General features: G+C 42.7%; 1 protein-coding gene across 1 annotated transcript; it reads left to right on the forward strand.

Moving 5' to 3' along the window:
• The first annotated feature begins 4,671 nt into the window (after positions 1–4,671).
• Positions 4,672–19,058, forward strand: nab1b (NGFI-A binding protein 1b (EGR1 binding protein 1)). The gene is made up of 8 exons (XM_069164116.1): positions 4,672–5,099; positions 9,931–10,733; positions 10,825–10,958; positions 11,172–11,223; positions 12,812–12,931; positions 14,505–14,673; positions 16,258–16,416; positions 16,515–19,058. The coding sequence occupies exons 2-8, from the start codon at positions 9,933–9,935 to the stop codon at positions 16,589–16,591; spliced, it is 1,512 nt and encodes a 503-aa protein (XP_069020217.1). The 5' UTR covers positions 4,672–5,099; positions 9,931–9,932; the 3' UTR covers positions 16,592–19,058.
• Positions 19,059–21,127: the final 2,069 nt, after the last annotated feature.

Here is a 21,127-nt window from a genome sequence, read left to right on the forward strand (position 1 = left end):
CTTTCAGTCGCATGACATGGCCTTCACAAACAGATGGATTTCATCAACCCAACACATTTTCAACAAAAGCACATTTAAACGTCTTTGGACCAAACTACATGTTCTGTCAACTTAGTGGCAAAATGTCGTTAATTTTCACGATAATATTCATTTAAACTTTGTGGATTACAAAGTGCTTTACAAAGAAAAAATAAAATAAAACAAACCCGCAGCAGCATTAAAAAAAGGTTCCGTGGTGACTTATAATGCCATAATACAACAAAAAAACGCTTTATTTTGAAATTTCAGAGGTTACTTTACATTTTCCTATCAGCGTAATATTCCTGTAGGATTTTAAATTCCAGCATAATCTGCAGTTTTGCTTTGATATTTGTTTTAGTTTCCTTCTGAAATTAATTAGAGGATCTGAAAAGCAAGCAGTCCCAACCCAACCAGCCCCCCACACAGACACACACACACACACACACACACACACACACACACACACACACACACACACACACACACACAATAGCACACGTACACTCTACAAATACTAGTTTTCTAATCATTTGGGCTTTTGAAGACACATAAAAGGAGCTGCAGCGAGTGTAAATTGTACTTCTTTGTGTTTTATTGTATTTTTTCTGCTGCGTTCAGGGCGTGATGGTGGTGGAGGTGGGAGGGCAGGGTTTTTTGGGAGGTGGGGGGTTGACTGAAGCCGCTCTGATTTTTGTCCCTGGGGTGTTACGCTGGTGGCGGCTGGCCTAATTCCCCAAAATAACTCATTGATGGGGAATCAGGCAGAGTCAAAGCGATCGTGTGGAGATTTGATTGGCGCTGCTGGCTGAGCGCTGAGGGCGTCGCTCTGCAGTCTGTCAGGACAGCAGCGTCTACAGACTCTCTGCTCGCCTCTTTGGGCTTCGTCTTCCACGCCAGTGTTAAAGTCTCACCCAGCAGCGAGGCTGAGTTCGCTCTCTGCTGCTCTGTGGGGTTTAATCCTGCAGCAGGTGCGTTTGATTTGCTCCTCGCAGTATCAGGAATATTTTTTCAGTTCCTCTCTGTGCGCTGTGTTTGATGACACCATGACCTCTGACCTTTGACCTTTGACCTACTTATTGGTGGTAAAGTTGGAGGCTCCTCTGCTGTGTTGGTGTAGCCTGCTGGACTTACGACTAGTACTGTCAGTACTAGTATCAGTGGCAGTGAAAGCAGTAATATACAGTAAATAAATGCATGTCTTGATATTTGTATAAAACCTATAGTACTAATAGTAGTCTCTGTACCAGCAGTACTTCTTTCTTTTGTAATAAAATCAGGAGGAAAAGAAGCAGTGATATTAGTACGACAAGTAGAAGCAGCTGTATTAGTTATTTACTAGGAAGTACTCGTAAAAGTAACACCACTAGAAGTAATAGTTGAATCAGCTGCAGTAGCAGACTTGCAGTACTTGTGTATTAGAAGTATATTTTGGTACTCACATCAGACCTAATTAGTAGTAGCAGTAAAATTGGGACTAATAGTAGCTGTAGTACTCGTACTACTAACTAAGTACCTGCAGTAATAGAAGCAGTTATATCAGTAGAAGTAGCAGTAGTAGAAGTAGCTGTAGTAGTTCCATGCAAGTACTAGCAGTTGTACTCGTGGTAATAGTATTCATTAATAGAATTATCATTCTTAGCAGTACTAGTAACAGTACTAGTAGCAGTAGTAGTCGTAGTAGTGGTGCTCTTGGTACCTGTGTAATGCCTAACTGTTGTAGTATAACTACTTGTAGAAGTATGAGGTAAAGAAAGGGGGTAGTACAAGTAGTAGTACCAGTAACACTGTGCTGGTAGTAGCGATAGCAGCAGTAACATTAGTAATTAAAACATTAGTATTAAAATGCTGACCAATGCTTGTTGAGCCATTTGTGTTAGTAGCAGTACAAGTACAAGTAGTTGTTAAAGTACTAGTAGTAACAGTAGTGGTGTTAGCAGCAGTGGCAGTACAAATACTATTAGTAGAACTCGCAGAAGTAGTGTTTTATATACTTTGTGTATTGTACATGTGAATGTAATTATTTCACAATTTCCTGCCTAAATGTGTTTTCATCAGTTCAGTCACTGAATGAGTTTAAATGGAGGGAAATTCAAAACAATGTCATTATTATTATTATTATTATTATTATTATTATTATTATTATTATTATTATTATTACTATTAGGGACGAGCTCTCTGTCTGCTGGGAAACTTTCACAGTCATACACACACACACACACACACACACACACACACACACACACACACACACACACACACACACTGCTCAGAGGACTTCCTGCTCCCCACCTGTGTTGGAGACCATTTGCATGGTGTCTCACTTCAGATTCTCAAATCTGAATGAAACATTTGCATACAGGAATCTTTCGTTGACGTGTGGTGCTCAACTTTCAAGACTCACATGTGACAAGAACTGCGTGTTCAGAGATGATTAACTTACCGCTGTCATTCTCATAGCGTGACGCCTTTGAAACACGCGTGACGCGTGCAGATTTCCTCTTGTTACACAGGCAGCCTAAACAGGGAACCCTAAAAGAGTCTGAAGCACAGCTGGACTTTTTCTACGAGCTTCTCAAAGAGGAAGAAAACTTCCAGTTTAAAATTTTTAAATGTGATGTTTGTTTTTGCCACACAGCAGCTCGTATGTTTTTCTCCAAATCTGACCTGTTTAAAATTTACATATGATGCCAAGCATTACACGGTGCATAAAGAAAGCTAGATAGAATATATATATATAGATCAAACTGTCCTTACTATGTATTTTATATCCCTACAATATATAGACAACATATACATGCGATTTATAAACAGAAAATATATGAATATGAATATTTAAAGTCATACTTTACATTATTACAGTCTACATGTGTGTACGAATATTGACATTTTACATTTAATACATTCAGATATTTGATTCTGATGCTGTAAATGTGTATTTATATATATATATATATATATATATATATATAAAACATACATTATATGCATGCACGTAACTTCTTTACATGACAGAATATACATCGTACATATAACGCTTATATTCATAGACACATTTTACATGTAAAACAAGTGTAATATAGAGAAATTGTGCCAATGTACTAATTCTATTTCATATAATTATAAGAACATAAACTATAGAGCGACACCGGAGCCGTTTAAAGCTGATGCAGCGCGAGGTGATCAGTTTTAATATCGACTATTAGTTCTGACAATATTTACTGCTGAGGATGAAATAACATCCAGAACAATCATGTAGTTTGAGATCATGAAGTGTGCAAACTGCTGCGTCTCTCTGTCTCTCTGTGGGTGTTGAACCTGCCTGTGTTTGGTATTCCGTGCAGAAAGCCTCCCACGCCCCGTGTGTCCGCCCACGCGCGGATTTGCGTCACGCAGGGAGCAGCGTGGGCGAGAGAGAGAGAGGACGAGAGAGAGAGAGGCTCTGTGGCAACCGCGCGGAATATCCCACTTTCCTCTGCTGCCAGCATGAAGCTGCACGCGGTTAGGTCGCGGCAGACAGGAAGTGATGACAAAATAAAAGCATCGTTTCGACACGGTTTGAAAACCAGTTTGAGAGAGCAGGTACACAGCAGATCAGAATTAACAGGAACATTTATATTTATGTGTCAGAATAAAAAAGTACAAGAGAAATAAAAGTAATTCATCTGTAAAGGTTTGCATGAACCCGAATACTATTGCAGGCGTAAGAAGTAGTATCTGGTTACAGATACAAAACCTTCATCTTTCCTGAAAGGTTTTGGATATGTAATTAACTGATTTGTGCACAGTTTTTCCTCTGTTAAAGATAATAATACTAGCAGCAAAGCACAATAAATAAATAAGATAGTAGAACAATGTGAATGTTGTACTTGCATTAGATGCAAAAAAAAATAAAATCAAGGACTTCATCGAACATAGAGTAGATTAAAGGCTATGGTAAAGATGAAAAGTAAAAGATTCTAATTCTAACATATTTGCACTTCACTTTTCACTCAATAACTTCTCTATTTTATGTTGCTTTTACAACTGTGCCACGACATTTTTATATCCCTTTCTTTTCTTAAGATAATGTATTAAAGTCAGATGTTTTACTGGCCTAGACAATGTAAAGACGTTCAAACACCTCGTACCCTCTTAGCTGCACCAGTAAAATGCTGCTTCCATGTTATTGCTGCCATAATAATATTCCTATAATAAGATATAGCCGTCTGAATGGGTGCATTACGCTCAAATAAATTCTTCAGTACTGAGGTATTTTACTTCCATAAAGTATCTGAATATTTCTCTCTCCGCTGCTGAACTTCAGGAAGCCTATATTTTTGTCATTCATCAGTCATTGGATCCAAAGTTACAAACCAAACCAAAACAAAAAGGCATTGGGAAATACATTAGCTGCAGTAATTAAAATATATCGTTACAAAATAATACTTTCACAGCTTAAAAATATGTTGTTCATTTTGTGTGTACTTTGCTGATATAATCACTTGCACACACACACACACACACACACTGTTGATCCAACCTTTATTTCCAGCTTGCGCTACAGTTCGGCTTTTATTTTGTTAAAGTCGGCGGAAGTTGTCTGTGCACTACTGCGTTTAGTTTGACTAGTGAACTGCAGGGGAGTGGATTGACGCTGGGAGAGGACTCAAACACTCACACACACTCACACACACACTCACACACACTCATGATACTCGCACACACACGCAACACACACTTGGATGAAAACGGCGCACCAAAAGACGCACGAAGGTCAGCGGCGTTTTACTGACACTCTGCTCGTTTTTCCCTTTTCTCTCCTCGGCAGGCGAAAGAAAAAGTTTCCGCGAAGAGAGGAGAGGAGTGTCGCTCGGCTTCAGCAAGCAAAGACAAGCAGGCGCTCTTTGGCGTCTCCTGGAAATTATTTTTCAGTTTCTTCTTTGAAATTAGATTTTTCATTTTACGCGCCCCTCTCTTTCTGTGGGATCTCTTCCCTGTGCGCCAATTGACACCCAGGGTTTGTGTTCATAAAGAAGAAGGAGAAAGAGAAGAAGAGGAACTGGACCAGGGCGGACCAAAGGGGGCCAGAAACTCACCAGGTAGGCACAATGGATTTAATCGTGCATGTGACCTGCTGCTGCCGCTGCTTTTGTTCTCAACTTGATCATATTTTGTAAAGAATATTGTAGAAAATGCTTGAAAATATCATTGGACGTGATGATAAGTCTGCATGTCCGCGCTAAAACTCCGTGAATAAATATTATAGCGAGAAAGACATGACTGTAAAATAGTTTCTGCACATTATACAGAGACTTCAAGTCTTCATTAGAACACTATAGATGTATTACAAGAGATCAACATACATTAAAGGAATATTATATGGCATTTGGCATATATATCTAGATATAGATATAGATATAGATATATATCATACCACAAAAGTCATTGTAAACTCACTATTGTGCACCAGTCACAGCCTTAGCATACTATAGGAAAACTGTAAGAGATGGAAATGCATTAAAGCATTATTATCTGCAGCTTGAGTCTTCCTGTGCAGGACAAATGGTTGTCATGTGAATATAACAGGAGTTGAAACGTCACAAACTCACTACAGAGCCATGGACACGTTACTACAGGAATATTAGAGGAATTTCCCATTTTGAATGCTCTGCCATCTCTTCTATGTTACTGTCAGCTGTGCTGTCGGCTCATTTGTGCTAGTTTTAGCTGCTACAAACACATTTTTAATAGCAGCCACTCAGTAATTGCTCTAAATACGAGGTTAAACTGTTTTCAAGGACTAAAGTCACATCACACACACACACTCATGTTTGAACACAGTGCTCCCAGTGATGATTACAACATCGTTGAGAAACTGGGAAATTCCTACTGAATCACAGTGAAATCAAATCATTTCTCATTTCACTGGGGGAGCGCTGCTGCGTGGCACTTCACCTGGAAAACCACTCAGCAGCCTTCAGCTTTGAGTGTGTGTGGTCTACGTGTGCCACCGGTACCTTTGTGCCAGCGCGCACACCTGACTTCTTCAGGTGAAAAGCCAAACTCGCTAAACTTGCTTTGTGAAGCAGGACCTCAATTGGAGGCTGCCAATCACAGCCGCTGATTACACACACATACACACACACACGTCTGTTGTGATAAAACTAGTGCGAGATAGCTGTTAGTGATCAGTCTGGGAGTGTTTGTGCAGATGGATGATGAACTAACGCGCTAACAACAAGCTCCGCTGAAGCTGTTTTCTATTTGTAGAAACACAATGTGGTGCTTTTAAAGCTGCAGCTTCCACGAGTGTTTTAATCTACAGACAGGAGGTTGAACTGGGAGGTGGATGGTCAGTTTACCTGCTGCATGCTCACGAGTCAACGATCACACAGCAGCTGAATATATATTAAATCAGCTCACACGCAGCTGTGAAGTGAAACAGCTGGAAAAGCCAGAACCAGAATATTTAACATTTTCTGCAAAAAATTATGAATGAATCATGAATAGTTGCAGCTATAATTCTATTGAAATGGAATCAGTTAAATGCCCCCAACTCACTACTGAATCTGGTGATCTTGCAGGGTGACACTATATAATTGGGCTGGAGTTTGTTTACTGGATCGTCCTTGTCGTGACCAGAGGGGCGATTTTTGCAACTTTACTAAATCAACAGTTCAACAGTCCGTCATCTTTACACAGCGATCAGAACAGACTTCAGGCTCAGACAATGATCAAATCCATCTTCTGCTGAGGAGACATGTCCAAAAGCATTGTTCCTGAAGACTCTTAGAAACAATTGACTTGTGACTCCTAAACCGATGGAGGAGGAAGAGGAGGAGGAGGAGGAGAGCGCCTTAAGAAGCTCCACCAGCCTACATGCTTATCATGAATGTTCTTTGTTCAGTGAGGCTTCACGTAAAATGAAAATCAGAAAATACAACCAAACTTCTTCTTCATGATATATTTTCATGTTCTGCACCTTCTCTTTTCTGTCTGGTGCTCATTTTGTTTGCAACGTAATGCTTTAATAAAGCATACAGAAATAATGACAACACATGAGCTGCACACATCTCATTTTACTGCGGCTTCAGTCATAGTTTACTTTCTTAAACTTCAACCCAGGAACATGAATTGTAAAAGCCTGCATGTGTTTGCTGCACATGAAACTGGCTTGTCACACCAAACAGAAATGTTTTGTGATCAGCTTGTAACACACTTAAAGATGCAAAGTTCATTTAAAGTGGATTCTTCTGTTTGTTGAACAGAAAGCAGAATTTAAACTCATTTTTCACATCACTTCAAACCGCTTCTTTAACTTTCTGTCTGACAGAGTTGGAACCACTTTTGCCTTCAGACGATGTCAAACACTTCTTACAAATTTGCTTCAGCTTTCTCAGGCCTCAGAGTCAGAATCTATGTGGTAGTGCACGCACAGACATACCCCTCTTATTTTGAAAATCACCTGACGAGCTGCGGAGCTGTTTTTTAGACCATTTCCCTTCGATATAAAGATGACACCGATGATTTGGACCTTTCTGCCTGAAAGGACTAGAATGTTTTTGCTTGTTTTTTTAGTTTAATGTTGAAGCATCATGATGCTGCTGTGGCACCGGAGGAACTTGCTCTCATGCATGACTTTACTTTCACACAGCAACTCTGCTTCATCACAACTTCCTTTTTCCAGCTGTCTGCTGTCTGTCCTGCTGGGTAGACATGATGTCGATGGAAACGCTCATGTTTTTCAATGCTGCCGTCCTACATTTAATCCATACTTTAATGTATCATATAAACTGAACAGAAGCTGGATGTGATGTTGTACCAGTGTTTCAATGGGCTGTAATTACCTGCAGTTACACACATATCCTCCCACGGTTTCAAGAAAGTATCTTTCTGTTTCAGAAACTCTGTTTTTATTTTGTCTTCCAGTGTTAATGAATTGGAGTGATTTCTACAATGTGACGTAGAACCTGAAAAGAAATGGATGGATTAAAATAAGAGATGAAGAAGAGGATAAATTTAGCAAGCTGCCATCTTTACTCGAGTCTAGACATGTTGATAGGTTTGCTGAGTGACACTGCTATTATTCAGTTGTTCATTTACTCCATTAGTAAAGACATGGATGGGACTTTTTTCTTTCTTTTTTTTTAAGAATTGTACTTTTGCAAGTTTAAGTTCAGCAGCTTGACAGAGTGGATCGAACGGCAGCTTTGAGGCAGCAGAGAAGCTGAAAAGTTGGACAGTGTTTGTTGATGGAAGGGATCGGGAACATGACGTGGATCAACTACTAAAACCTCCTGTGGTTTTTTTAATGCTAACGAAGGAGTCCTTGAGTAGAAAGTCATTAATCTTGTGGTTTGTACAGTTATAGAGGCGGGTCTGAAGGTGACCTTGTCGGAAACAAACCCACCTTACTGGTCTTTGACTTGGCCTTGATATTCTGTAGGTGACGATTTCAGTCAGTTTGATTTAGGCAGCTTTCGTCTTTTTCATTTTCACGACTCGGGGTGAGTCGACGCCTGCCTGGCTCCCTGGGCTGAGGCTCTCTGGGCCTATTCTGGGCGAGGCGAACCCACCACCTACACATCCTGCAGGGGTGGAGAGAGGCATGTGGTCCTCCCAGCAACCCGGGCCTGCTGACTGCCACTCCTCTGTTAGCTCGGCCTCCGCAGGGCCTCACATGCACATAGGAAGAGTCAAAAACAAGCCTGTTTCTGAGCTCTTCTGGTGCTTTCTGTCCGTTTAAAGGTGGCAAGTGACACAGATTTGATCGTGTCTGTGCTTTGTGACGGTTGAGGTTGGAGGCAGAGTGAATGACGGCAACGCTTTCGAAGATAAATGTGACGGGCAACAAACAGCCAAACAGACCAACCAGGAGAAGTTTGTTTACAGAGATGTGCACAGGTGGAATCTCATGCTGATAGACTCACATTTAGATCTAAACCAGCAAATTAAAAATACCAGTGTTTTATCACCATGTGCATTCAAGCAGAATGTGACATTAAAGTAGATCGATGCTCCACCAGCACAAAAATGCCTGAATTAGCTCTTTTAAAGGCAGTTCTGTAGTTTTTACCTGCACATTCCTGCTCTGGTTTTTATTCCACACATGAACGTTTTCACGTTCACACACCTGAATAGGTGAGGATTACCAAGCTGGGACAAAGCACGACACATTCATGCTGAAAATGATTGGCACTCGCGGCATTCTCGAAGGAAAATTTTCACACACCTGTCGATGCCTGATAACCTGAAATCCTGAACCTGCCAGGGATAAAACATCCAGTCCAAATCAAATTCATGTACACGTTTCATAGAAATGTGGTTTACAGCCGCGGTTACATGAAGCCGCCAATGAAAAGAGCAGAGAAAGAAGTTTTGATTTGAAATGTGCATATTTAGACATTTAAAGGTTCCATTCAGGGTCCTTTTTGGAGGTATTTTTTTAGCATCTTCGTCTTCCTCAGTTGATGAAGACTGCCTGGAAACTTGAGTGATGATTCTGAGTTGAGATTTTTTTCCGTCTCCGAGGTCAAAAACACTCGATAGCTGTTAAATAACTACGCAGGCAGAGAGAAAGCTGATTCCAGGTGTTAACACTTTGTTGAGATCAGTGTGACACAAAAAGACAAACACGATCAGCTCTAATCTACAGAGGAATTCAGATGTGATGAGTTAACTTCCTGTGTGCGTCTCTGGTCCTTTGCCTCTGACTTTTCCATGAAGGGCCGCTTGGTTTTTCTCACCATTTGGAGCTCAGCAGGAGTTCAGGCGCCGCAGTCGGCCAGTGACTTATCTGACATTTCTACATCGGAAGTGGAAAGACCGTGTCTTTAAAGGGGATGGTGCCTTGTTGGTTTCTAGTTGTTCATTTGATTAAAGGACCAGAAGACCCAGAAGCTCGTTAACGTGTTGTTCCTCCTCTCTCAGGTATGGCGGCGGTGTTGCCGAGAACCCTGGGTGAGCTGCAGCTCTACAGGATCCTGCAGCGGGCCAACCTTCTCTACTACTACGAGGCCTTCATCCAGCAGGGCGGCGATGACGTGCAGCAGCTGTGCGAGGCCGGCGAGGAGGAGTTCCTGGAGATCATGGCCCTCGTCGGCATGGCCAGCAAGCCGCTGCACGTGCGCCGCCTGCAGAAGGCGCTGCGCGACTGGGTCACCAACCCGGCCATCTTCAACCAGCCGCTCACCTCGCTGCCCGTCTGCAGCATCCCGGTCTACAAGCTGCCCGAGGGCTCGCCCACGCTGCTCAGCACTCAGGACCGCTCCAACACCGCCAGCGTCAAGATGCCCAAAGCTGTCGCCGCGGCCTGCTCCGACCCGGGAAAGCTGGAGGTGGCGAGGGACAAAGTGTCGGCCGGGTCGCCTCTGCAAGGCAGCAGCGAGGCTCGGTTCTGGTCGGGCCACAGCAACGACAGCGAGCACAGCCTGTCGCCGTCAGACCTGGGCTCCCCGTCCTCACCCAGGGACGCATTAGAGGCTTTGGATGCCACAGCTATACAGTCTGTCCTGGAGTGTGTGGACAGGATGCAACCGGGACTCCCTAAGACAGACCTGGCTGAGGTCAAAGAGCAGCTCAAGAACAACAAGAAACTGGCAAAGATGATCGGACACATCTTTGAAATGAGCGACGATGACCCGCGGAGGGAGGAGGAAATCCGGAAGTACAGCGCCATCTACGGACGCTTCGACTCCAAGAGGAGGGACGGCAAACATCTGACGCTCCATGAGGTAGATAAAGACGCATCTCTCTGAATCTGTCCTCAGGGATCCATGACGTCGATATTTTGTGTAATCTGTCTCTTTTGTGTGTAATCTGTAGCTGACGGTGAACGAGGCGGCGGCTCAGCTCTGTATGAGGGACATGGCTCTGCTGACACGTAGAGACGAGCTGTTTGGACTCGCCCGGCAGATTTCCAGAGAGGTCACCTACAAATACACCTACCGCACCAGCAAGTAAGAGCCAACCTGCACCACTCACAACCACTTTTCTCTTAACATGGAAATCATCATGTCTGCAGGGGAAGTAAGAACTTTAGACCGAGTATCTGACCACATATGAGCGCCTGTGCGAGTCACACATAGGTTATATTTTCCTCAGCAGCATTAAAACTGGATGTGAGCCGTTAAAAAGGAAGTGATGACATTCACAATGTCGTTTCTCTGCAGGTCTCGCTGTGGCGACAGAGACGAGCCGTCCCCTAAAAGGATTAAAACAGAGGTGAGGTCGGCAGCCAGGTTACAGATGTGGATTGATTTTTGTGGCTTTGCATCAGTATTTCTGTCTTGATGCAACTTTTTGTCTGTTTCCCCAAAGATCATGAGTCTATAGCTGAAATGATCTGGCTAATATTTTGATTTGCAAGATATTTTTAAAGCAAAAATGACAAGCAATGTGAAAATTTGCTGCTTTGCTTTGTCCTAACTGACTGCACTTGGAGTATTTTGGGTACTTGAACAGTTGTTTGCATGGAGAAAAAAAAAATTAAAAAAATAAAAAAATCACTTTTTAATGACTTCTTAAACTTTGGGAAACTTTGTTAAACATTTTCACTTGTTAATTGGAAGAAATAATCACTTCACTGAGAAAATAAAAAACCAAATTACCTGATAATGATAATTAACATATCAATGCAAAAATGATGATCCTCATTTAAAGATCAACAAGTGTTGGACTGCTTCTCTTTTGGTTGCTCGTACTGGTGTCGAAGGCCCTCATTGGTTAATTCCTGATATTTCAAACATAAAGCTCTGGCAGATGGAGCTCCTCTGAGAGCAGTTATCAGAAACACAGAGGACAGAGCAGCAGCAGCCTTGAACAGAGTACAAAGCGATCTCTCAGCGTTCCTCTCCTGACACACTTGGCTGAGAGCGGCCTTTGAATGGCTCCTCTCAGCGTGGAAAACCGATGATCGAAAACATGTGGCGGCTGCAAACTCTGCCGGGATTCGAACCGACACCTGCTCACAAAAAGCACTCTGAGCTCCTGAAAGGGGGAATTCCTGCACCGGTTTATGTCAGCCTGCTGTTCTGCAAAACAGAAAAGAAAGAAAAGAAAGGAAATAGTCATCGTCTGTCAATGTTTGCCAATAATAACAGCAATAACCATAAGAATATTTACTTTTTTATGTCAGAATAGTAGTGGCACTGTTTTTTGAATGAATAACCTTAATTTCTGTAATACCCGTACAAAATAGTATTTACCAATGCTTTTAATTTGGATAGAAAATGAAAGAAAACACTTTTGATTATTTATATTGTTGTTTTGGTGCGTAAATAAATAAATGTAAAATTATTTAGAATATAACAACAAAGTTCAAATTAATGTAAATTGTCAAACAGGTCAAAATTGGCAAAGTAAGTGCAAAACTGATAGAGTCAACATTAATTACAGCAAATAAAGTATTAAAATTAAACATTTTATTAATTCAACCTTCAGAAAACAAATAAATTCATTTGAACTGTTTGACCATATTTTCTAATGACTTTAATGTTGTTTCTTTCAAAGCCTTCTCAACAATATCTATATTTTTTTTAGACTGTCTATAAGAAGTTTGAATGCTAACAAATATCAGAACACATGATGAACAACATCCAGTTTGATTTGTGTAGCTGCAGAAATAAACTCCTCTCAGGACCTTTGACCCCCCAGAAACGGCACGGAGACGTGTCCTTGGTCTCTGCTGCTCTGCTTGAAATCATATCAAGGAAAACATTAAATGATCCTTAAAATGTTTAAAAAAAACAAAAAAAAACAATACTGTGTACAGACAAAAAAAACCACGTTCGTCTGTTTCCGACTCTTTCAGGAGAACTTCTTCGACATCCAGGAGGCGCTGCAGGCCATCCAGATGAGGCAGGAGATGCTGAGGGAGCAGCTGGCATGCGCCAAGTCGAAAGGAGAAGAAACCGTCGGACGAAATCTGCAGGTGAGCAGACGAGGACAAAAGGATTTGATTTTTGTGATGGAAATCGTGGAGATGAGGTGAAGGAGGCAGAGGAGACAACGCAGTGATGTTTATTGGCAGCAGCTCGGTGGTGTGGCCGGTACTAAACCTCTCACAAGGATAAGAACGTGTCTTTGACTGAACAATGTGACCACAATCAACACTTCTCATGGACAGTTAGTTCCTGAGGCCGGGGGTCCTTTATGGGAGCTTTACTCCTCATTCAGGGAATCAGAGGAGTCTCATCGTATGTCAGGCCGAAACAATAGAGTTTCCTTGACAATTTAGATTTTCAGAACATCAACAGAGAGCGTTTTATTCTTTTAAACGTTTCACTTTCTGAAGTCCAGTCCAACATACCGGGTCCAAGAAACTTCGCTGAAATTCCATCTGTTTTAAGAAAAGGCAGCATATTGGTCGACGTGTTTAACAGAAATGATTTCATTGTGGTTGACAGGAAGGGACATTTCCAGAGCTTTCAAACACCCCTCATGGACTTCATGAGCACATAAAGTTTCTTTTTCCTTTTGTCACACTATTATTTTCAAGGTCAAGACTGAAAGAAATATGTGTCTGTGGTACTGTGGGAGGTACAGGTGTGAGTACTGGTCCAGTCACAGCTCAAGGTCGGAGAGGTATTGAAATGAGGAAATCAGAGCTGCGGCGGCTCTTTAGTTGTTGGGTTCGGCAGCAGATGTTGGTGGCAGCAGGATCCAGTCTGATCCCAGCGACGCTCTTTATTGGTTTCCATGCTGCTGCTGCTTGTTCCTAATTAGAGCCGGAGTGTAGGAGGAGAGCTTTATGATAACTCATTACCCAGAAAACATGTTGACTGCGTTGCGTTTCACGTGTGTGCAAACACATGTCTCGTCTCTGTGTGTGTGTGTGTGTGTGTGTGTGTGTGTGTGTGTGTGTGTGTGTGTGTGTGTGTGTGTGTGTGTGTGTGTGCGCGCGTCCTGGTTAATAAGTCCGTGTTTGTGTGGCTGCAGTTACACTTGTCACGTTGATGTGATTTCTAGAAATCGCATTCAGAAGAAGAAGAGATTTCATGGCTGTGTTCGTGCCGCAGGCCCTGTGAACTGCTGCTCGTATCACCGCGTGAGGATGTAAAGCACGTCCTTCAGTAATTTACACTGACAGTGACGCGACGACTGACAATAACCGCACATCACTCTTGTTTTTATTCCTCAACGTTTCAGTTTGAATGGAACACAAGTGTCAACAGCTCCTCAGTCTTTACTTCAGCTGTCGTCTGTGTTAATGCTCACTGACTGGATGATGGTGTTTGTTGGTTGCAGCCCGTTTTTCTGCTGCAGGACCACAAACTTTAAGTCAGTTGTGAAGTTATTTTAACACACGCGGCCAAAGGTTCACACGAAAAGTTCATTTTTAGTCTGTTTTATTTAAAAAGCCCACAAAGTTAGAACTTAATCCATCTTTGCTCACTCAAATATTTTTACCCACTGAAGTTTGTTGGTCGTGTTGGTTATGACGCAGAAAAAAGGATCAGCCGTCACTCCTTTAACTCCCCGTGTGAATTGTTTGTGTGCGTCAGATGCAGCTGGAGCGTCTGCTGGCGAGGCAGATGGAGATCCTGCAGGACGCAGCCGTCCAGGAGCGGCTCCAGGCTCTGGACTGGAGGATCCCCCCCGCCGCCTTGAAGTACCTCAACGACGCACAGAACACCAACGGAGCCGCCGCTGACTCCAGCAGAGACAACCAAGGTAGGACGAGAGGCGTCGCAGGTCACCTGACGCCAACATCTCGATGGAGGCCGCTGTGGCTTCACTCGAAGTGTAAAGTCAAAATCCTGAAACTGTTTCCGGTAAAGCAGAAATCTCTTCTGCCGGCTGTAGTTGACTCACTGATGCCCCCTGTGGCCAGTCAGGAGAAAGCGACTGAGTTTATCTTGATTCGATGTGGTTGTTTTTGGAGTGCGTCGGGCTCGTTTGAAGACTTATTTCATGTCCTAAATGCCACAAGATGTGTACGCGGCTGCGTGGATAGAAACAACACCTATAGGTGCTGATTTTCCACACCCAGCCGCGACAGCTGTCACCTTTTCTCTTATCTCCATTTTCTTGCTGCTCTGACTTCTCAAACGCAGAGGGCGGAAGAAGAAAAGCATCATTATTCAGGAACTTACTTCTCCTCCGGGCCTCATCTCATTTTCATCCTTTTCCTCCCTCACCCACACCCGACAGCTCATTATAGCGCTGTTCCCACAAATCCCACAATGCACCTGTAATTATCACGCCTACGCCTGTTTACCTCCAGCCAGTTGCCTGGAGGGGGGCGTCTCTCTCGCTCTCTCTCTCTGTTTGCCTCTCTCTCTCCTCCCCCTCCTCTTCTCTGCTTTCCCTCCTCTTCTTCTTCTCCTTTCTTTTCCTCTCTGTCATGTTTCATTTCTTTTCTTCTCCCTCTGCTCCTCTGCCTGTCTTCACCTTTCTCCCCACAGCCTTCTGTTTTTTATTCTCTCTGTCTGTATCTGCTTCTGTCTCAACCTTGTTTCTCTTCTTAATGTGTTTTATCGCAGTAAAACGGCTCCATTAAAACCAGAAAAATTCAACAACTGCTTGAGGTTACATATCCTAGAAATCTAAAACAGAGAGAATCGTGTTTAATCACATTGAGTGCATCGCCATCTGTTTTATGTGCATTTTTTATTAACCCAAAATAAAAAAAAGATGCTTAGATACTGAGAAAAAAGTTGGAACAGGCAGAAAAAGTTTGTTTCCGTATAAACTAAAAATGTGATGGAAACTTAACGACGTCCACAAAGCATCTGATTGATGAGGAGACTTTAACCTTCCTCACATTAATAAATGAAACAAAACAGAAACGCCATCTATCCGTCTGCGTTTTCCGCCATTTGAGATTTGATTTCGTCCTCTGGTTGTGTCCTCTTCTCACACGGTTTAAACAAACACACATTTTGTTGCCTCTGGGAATATTAAACATGCAAAACAAAGCTGGCAGTAGATCAACATCTACAAACTGGGTTTAGCTCTGTTAAATGTGATAGACAGTAGCTGCAATGGGATTTCGTATTTGGTGGGTATTTATTAGTAAATATCATACTTTATTATTAATAAATAAACTAAACAAAACCTTGAATCAGAAACATGTTAACTTTTTTTTTACTTAAACCACAAAAACAATCCTACTCGTCCTTTCTGGACTTTTGCTTGTATCTGATGGTCTTCCTCTGCAGAGGGCATCAGCTGACTTCTGTTGTCGAGGATTTACATTCCCACAGGTCATGAAAACGTTAAATATATCCTAACTTTGTGGTCTGTTTTTTCCAGATGAACGACCAATCAACTTGCGGGTGGTTAGTCAGACGATGCAGGAGGGCGACCTCCCATTGGGCAAGCAGCTAGCCAATGAACTGAAACGCCATCACAACCACAACAACAACAACAACAACAACAACAACACAGATGAGACCAAAACACCAGCAACAGGTCGGTGGTGTTAGACGTCCAGCCGGAGCTGTTCTCTCAGCTCATGCTTCATTATAAACCTCTTCGCTGACGACACCGTTCTTTATATTTGTCTTTAGAAAATGGGACGTCACAGCGGGCGTCGAGCAACGCAGAGAAGAAGACCATCAAGTCAGAGCCTGAAGACTCCACATAGTGCCTCCCGCCTCACCACCCAACTCCCCCTCATCCCCCCCCCCGCCCCACTTCATTCTACTCACACTTGACAGTATGCAGTTATTCCCCATCAATAGATACTAAGCAAGCACAGCCACAGTAGAGCCTTAACAACCAATGTTGCCTCATGAAAAGCATTTATTTGTATTTTATTTTGTCTTTTCTTTGTGTTTAAAGTTACTTGCCAAAGCACCTGGAGAGCACGTCGAGGAGCCCCTCGGTGCTCCGCTGGTCTTTGTCCGTGGTTTAACTGTACACGTTAGCTGTACATGTAATTTAAGAGTGAGACGTGTGTGAACTCCTTACCTCTGCCTGGGTGTTGTTTTCGTTGCTTTCTTTGGACAGCCAGGCTGCAGACGGAGACGCCGGGGCTGAATCTTAACTCAGGCGCAGATTCAGAAACGAAACAAAAAGAATGATTTTGAGGGGAGAAATATAGGCCATGTTCAGCGTACTGGGAGCACTTTATACAAATACCACAGAGCTGATATTTAAAGGTCTCCCGAAGCTGGTAACATGACAACATGTCTACTGGCATCCGACTTTGTCTCGTCTTTCATGGTCCCCAGAGCACTTTAGTGATCCTTTGACTTTTCATTTAGTGCCATATGTAAAACAAGTAACCTGTGAACAACAGTATCTCTGTAGCTACTGTTCTCTTTACTGTTATTATGATATTTCCACACGGTAGGGGGTAAATTGGTGGAATATTTTATACATTCATGGTTACCAGACAGTGTATCCAGATGATCTTTGGTAATTATGAAGACATCCAAACTTTTGGACTTTCAATGCTCTCTTAAGATACTTTCCAGTCATCAACACATTATAGAATAAAGTATTGAACACGTACAAGTGTCAGTCTAATTTCAGACTCATACTAATAATATCATGAGCAGCTCCGGCGGTCGCCCCACATCTTCTGAGCCTCCGTCACTCTCCCGAATCTAACGTCTGCATTTGTACTGTAACTCAAAGCTAAGGTGTACGTACTGTAGGGAGACCGAGTTAAGATCCAGCCCCTGTAGCAGGTTCTTATTTTTACATTTCTTGTCGTTCACTTCAGAAGCGAGAACAGGAGAGGTGGGATTAATCACTCCCTCCCTCCTCGCTCTTGTCTTGTGTATATTTATGGGAGGTAATTTAAGAAGAGGATGTATAGGAGCTGTTGTGGAAGAGCAGCAGGGGACCTCTGTCATTCGTCTTGGCAGAATGGCTGGGCTGGCATGCCGGAGGCCGAGCTAATTGGTTCATTTCACTTTGTAATTTAGCAAAACACTGCTGTTGAACCGAAACCACGCATCTGCAGACAGGGAGTATTTCAGGAATAAAGATCCCTGTGTTTTTTTGTTTTTTTTTAAAGAGATCCGACAAGCTCTCAGCGGCCCCACAGGTCGCACCATGTGAATAAAATATTAAAGCGCGCAGGTATGTGGTTTTTCAACAACAAAAGCAAAATCCCTGCTTCTTGCTGTTCGCAGTGGAGCAGCAGTCTGGGTCTGTAAATAGTACCGTGATAACAAATAGTGCTAGCCTAATCTCTCAACCAGGGTTTTCCTTTGTCAAGTGTAACTTTGCTGTAGATTTTTGGTGTCAATACAGTGTTTATGTATGTAGAGCAAAAACAAAAAAAGAAACCTTAAGTGTCACTGAGGAAAAAATACAACCGTGTGAAAGTGTCTGGTGTATAAAAACATGCTTTACATGATGATAATGTTGTTAGCCTTAGCTCTTAACCGTGTTTGATCCACCTGTGATGGCCATCAGTGCATATTTCAAATGTGTTTTTGCTGTTTAGAGGTAGATACATAACAGTTGACTGTGTTTTTACGTGTTCGCCACATTGTGTAAATACGTCTGTTTGGTCTGAGATGATAGAGACGTCCGTCCCCCCGCTCCCTGCACATAGTTTAGTCTCACTCGACGTAATGAGAGACCAATGCAATATTTATGTAGGTAATAAGTCTATTTGCATACTATATGGATCCATCATTTTGTCATGTGCTCAGTAACTGTACGTCTGTCATCAGGGTGGGAATCTGTGGGAAATGTGTGTGTCGTCTCACTTTCAGTGCACAGACTGGACTTGTATTTAAAGACTCGGTGCCCATGAGGTGGTTTTTGTTTCAAGCAGCCACAAAGACAAGAAACCAACAAGGACTCGAGATAAACTTCACAGAAGTTTCTGGTGAATTCTGGGAGAAAACGCCATCGATGTTTGGAGACGAAAGCCTGATTGGCTCAAACACTGGCCGAGTCAGCGTGACACGATGTTTGAGAGAATAGCGCATGTCTGAGGTGCCGTCTCACTGATCACCGTTCTCCTCACTGTTTATTGTAAAGTGATAGATTAGGCTTCACCTAGTTATGCACCTGTTTTTTTAAACACTAATATATTTTATTTGTTATACAGCACATAAACATTAAACTTTATTTTTTGAACTCTATTGTGTGGCGCGCTCTGTCATCAATGTTTAAACCCGTGCTGTCTTTGTGTGTTTGCATGATAACGAGGTCTGTCAGAAGAACCTGTAGACTCGCCGGAGGCGTTGCTCAGGTCAGAATGAGTAAAGTGACTAATGGGTCAGAAAGCTCTTTGTCGTCCTGTAATAACAGCTTCTCGTCCTAACTGCACTGTCATTTAGTGATAATAATGTTTTGCTAGATTATACATGGGCTTCCTGCTGCAGGGAGGACCTGCTGGAGTTTCAGTTTCTTGCTCGAAAACTAACAGGAACGTCACTGGTTTGGATCCTTGGTGGAAAATCTGAGCTGTTGGTCACAGGAAACAACTTCCAGAGAGTCTCTGAGTGAATGTGAGTGGAGCTGGGAGGGAGCAGAAGTGCTGGGTCATCTTTTCCAAGAGGAGACAGGTAACAGGAGGCTGAGGGATGAAAGAAACCAGCAGAGACTTCTTGTGAAGCAGCTTCTGTCCTCTGATTCTTCCTCTTTTTTATCTTGGGGAGATGAATCCCTGCGCAGGCCATTTGCATCAGCGTCACATCAACACATTGTGAAACTGGCTGATGACTCACTCTGACGCAGGTCCTTTTCACAAACCTCCCATCACCCCCCTCCCCCCCATCCACCCCCCGCCCGCCTTCCCGCCCTCCCTCCTCTCTCACACACATGTAGACAGATTTTCTCTGGAGAATAGCTCAGCTCATGAACACCCACGCTGGTTGCTGTTCGCAGTGGCAGCCCTGCTCGGCGCTCAAACGGCCACCCCTCCCCTCCCTGTCCTCCTCCTCCTCCTCCAGTGCAAGTCACTGATGATGATGTGTTGCCGTGGCAACGGCTGGAGGTGGGCGGCTCCACGGGCGGTGGGCGGAAGCCAGCCGCTAAGCAGCGTGGGAGGGATTCGAGCGCACCCATCACCCTCATTTTGAAAGGAGCAGGAAGCTGACTGCTTTTGAGAAGGTGTGGGTGTTGGTGAATTATCGCCTCTCCTCCCTGCAGCTTCGTTAGGGATCGTCTTGTTTGTCTCCTTTCCTGCCTTCCTTTGTTTTCTGGTTTACTGCTGCATCAGTCATGCAGCTTTTAGATATTCAAAACTTAATTTTGCATTTACAATAATAATAAAAAAAAGGTCATTTGTTTCCGTTCTCTGTCCAGAAAGTTCAAATCTTTTCATCCTAAAAGGAATCCACTAATAGAAGTTTTCACAAAGTAGGAACATGTTTGGACAAATTTTACTTTAATCCCATTTAATCCCGTTCAATTTTATTCTTAAAAGCCAACAGTGGTTCAGTAAAAAGCTTTCAAGGCTGCAGAAGTATGTGGACACCCAAACCCATATAAAAGCAAAGGGCATTAATCTGCTGCTGGGTGTGAACAAACTCAGGGCTGTCCACATACTTTAGGTGATGATCTGTAGCAGCAACAGTCACATTTTCCTCCATCGCTGAAAAAAAAAAAGGAGTTCGTTATTTGGTTTTTTTAAGAGGAAACATGAAGATTCCTGTAAATTTTGTTGGAAGTCCCCTTTATTTCTTATCACATTGAAATCACAACTACAGCAATTTTTTTTTTTAGGTCAAATTCATGAATGTTTAATGTTCAAGGTTAGTGGAAGCGTTATTACTCATCACTCATTTGTTTGTGTTATCCTACTTGGAGCTCCAGGTGGGTGGAGTTTGCCGAGGTTCAGATAGTCAGATAAGGAAAAAAGTAAAGTGCGTCAATTTACCAAATACTTTCCAGTAACTAATCTCTTTTGTAGGTCATTATTTTACGTGGGCCATCAAAGAGGTCAAAGCAAACACTGAAATGGTGTCTGACTCTGGTCTAAGTTTCAGTTGAGCTATTTTGGTCTCCTTAAAAGGAATTACACGTGAGTGTGGCACAGTATTTATGACTACCTTTCATGCACAATATTGTTAGTTCCCAGATATATATTCTTACAAAGAATGACTGTATTGATACGGTCATAATTCATAAGCTTTTTGTCATCTTTTCTTTGCTTGTGAAGTTTGGCTCTGCTGCCTGTGCATGAAAAAACATTTCTAACCAGGAG

The sequence above is a fragment of the Embiotoca jacksoni genome, unplaced genomic scaffold (genome assembly GCF_022577435.1).
Source record: "Embiotoca jacksoni isolate LCO1_2020_lvr unplaced genomic scaffold, fEmbJac1.0.p SCAF_30, whole genome shotgun sequence".
NCBI classification, from domain to species: domain Eukaryota; kingdom Metazoa; phylum Chordata; class Actinopteri; family Embiotocidae; genus Embiotoca; species Embiotoca jacksoni.

Excerpts from the sequence above, each read along its gene's own strand:
- nab1b (XM_069164116.1), top strand. The coding sequence starts at position 9,933 with ATGGCGGCGGTGTTGCCGAGAACCCTGGGTGAGCTGCAGCTCTACAGG. Across the intron at positions 14,674-16,257 it reads CTCCAGCAGAGACAACCAAG|ATGAACGACCAATCAACTTG; the intron begins GTAGGACGAGAG and ends TGTTTTTTCCAG. Across the intron at positions 16,417-16,514 it reads GACCAAAACACCAGCAACAG|AAAATGGGACGTCACAGCGG; the intron begins GTCGGTGGTGTT and ends ATTTGTCTTTAG.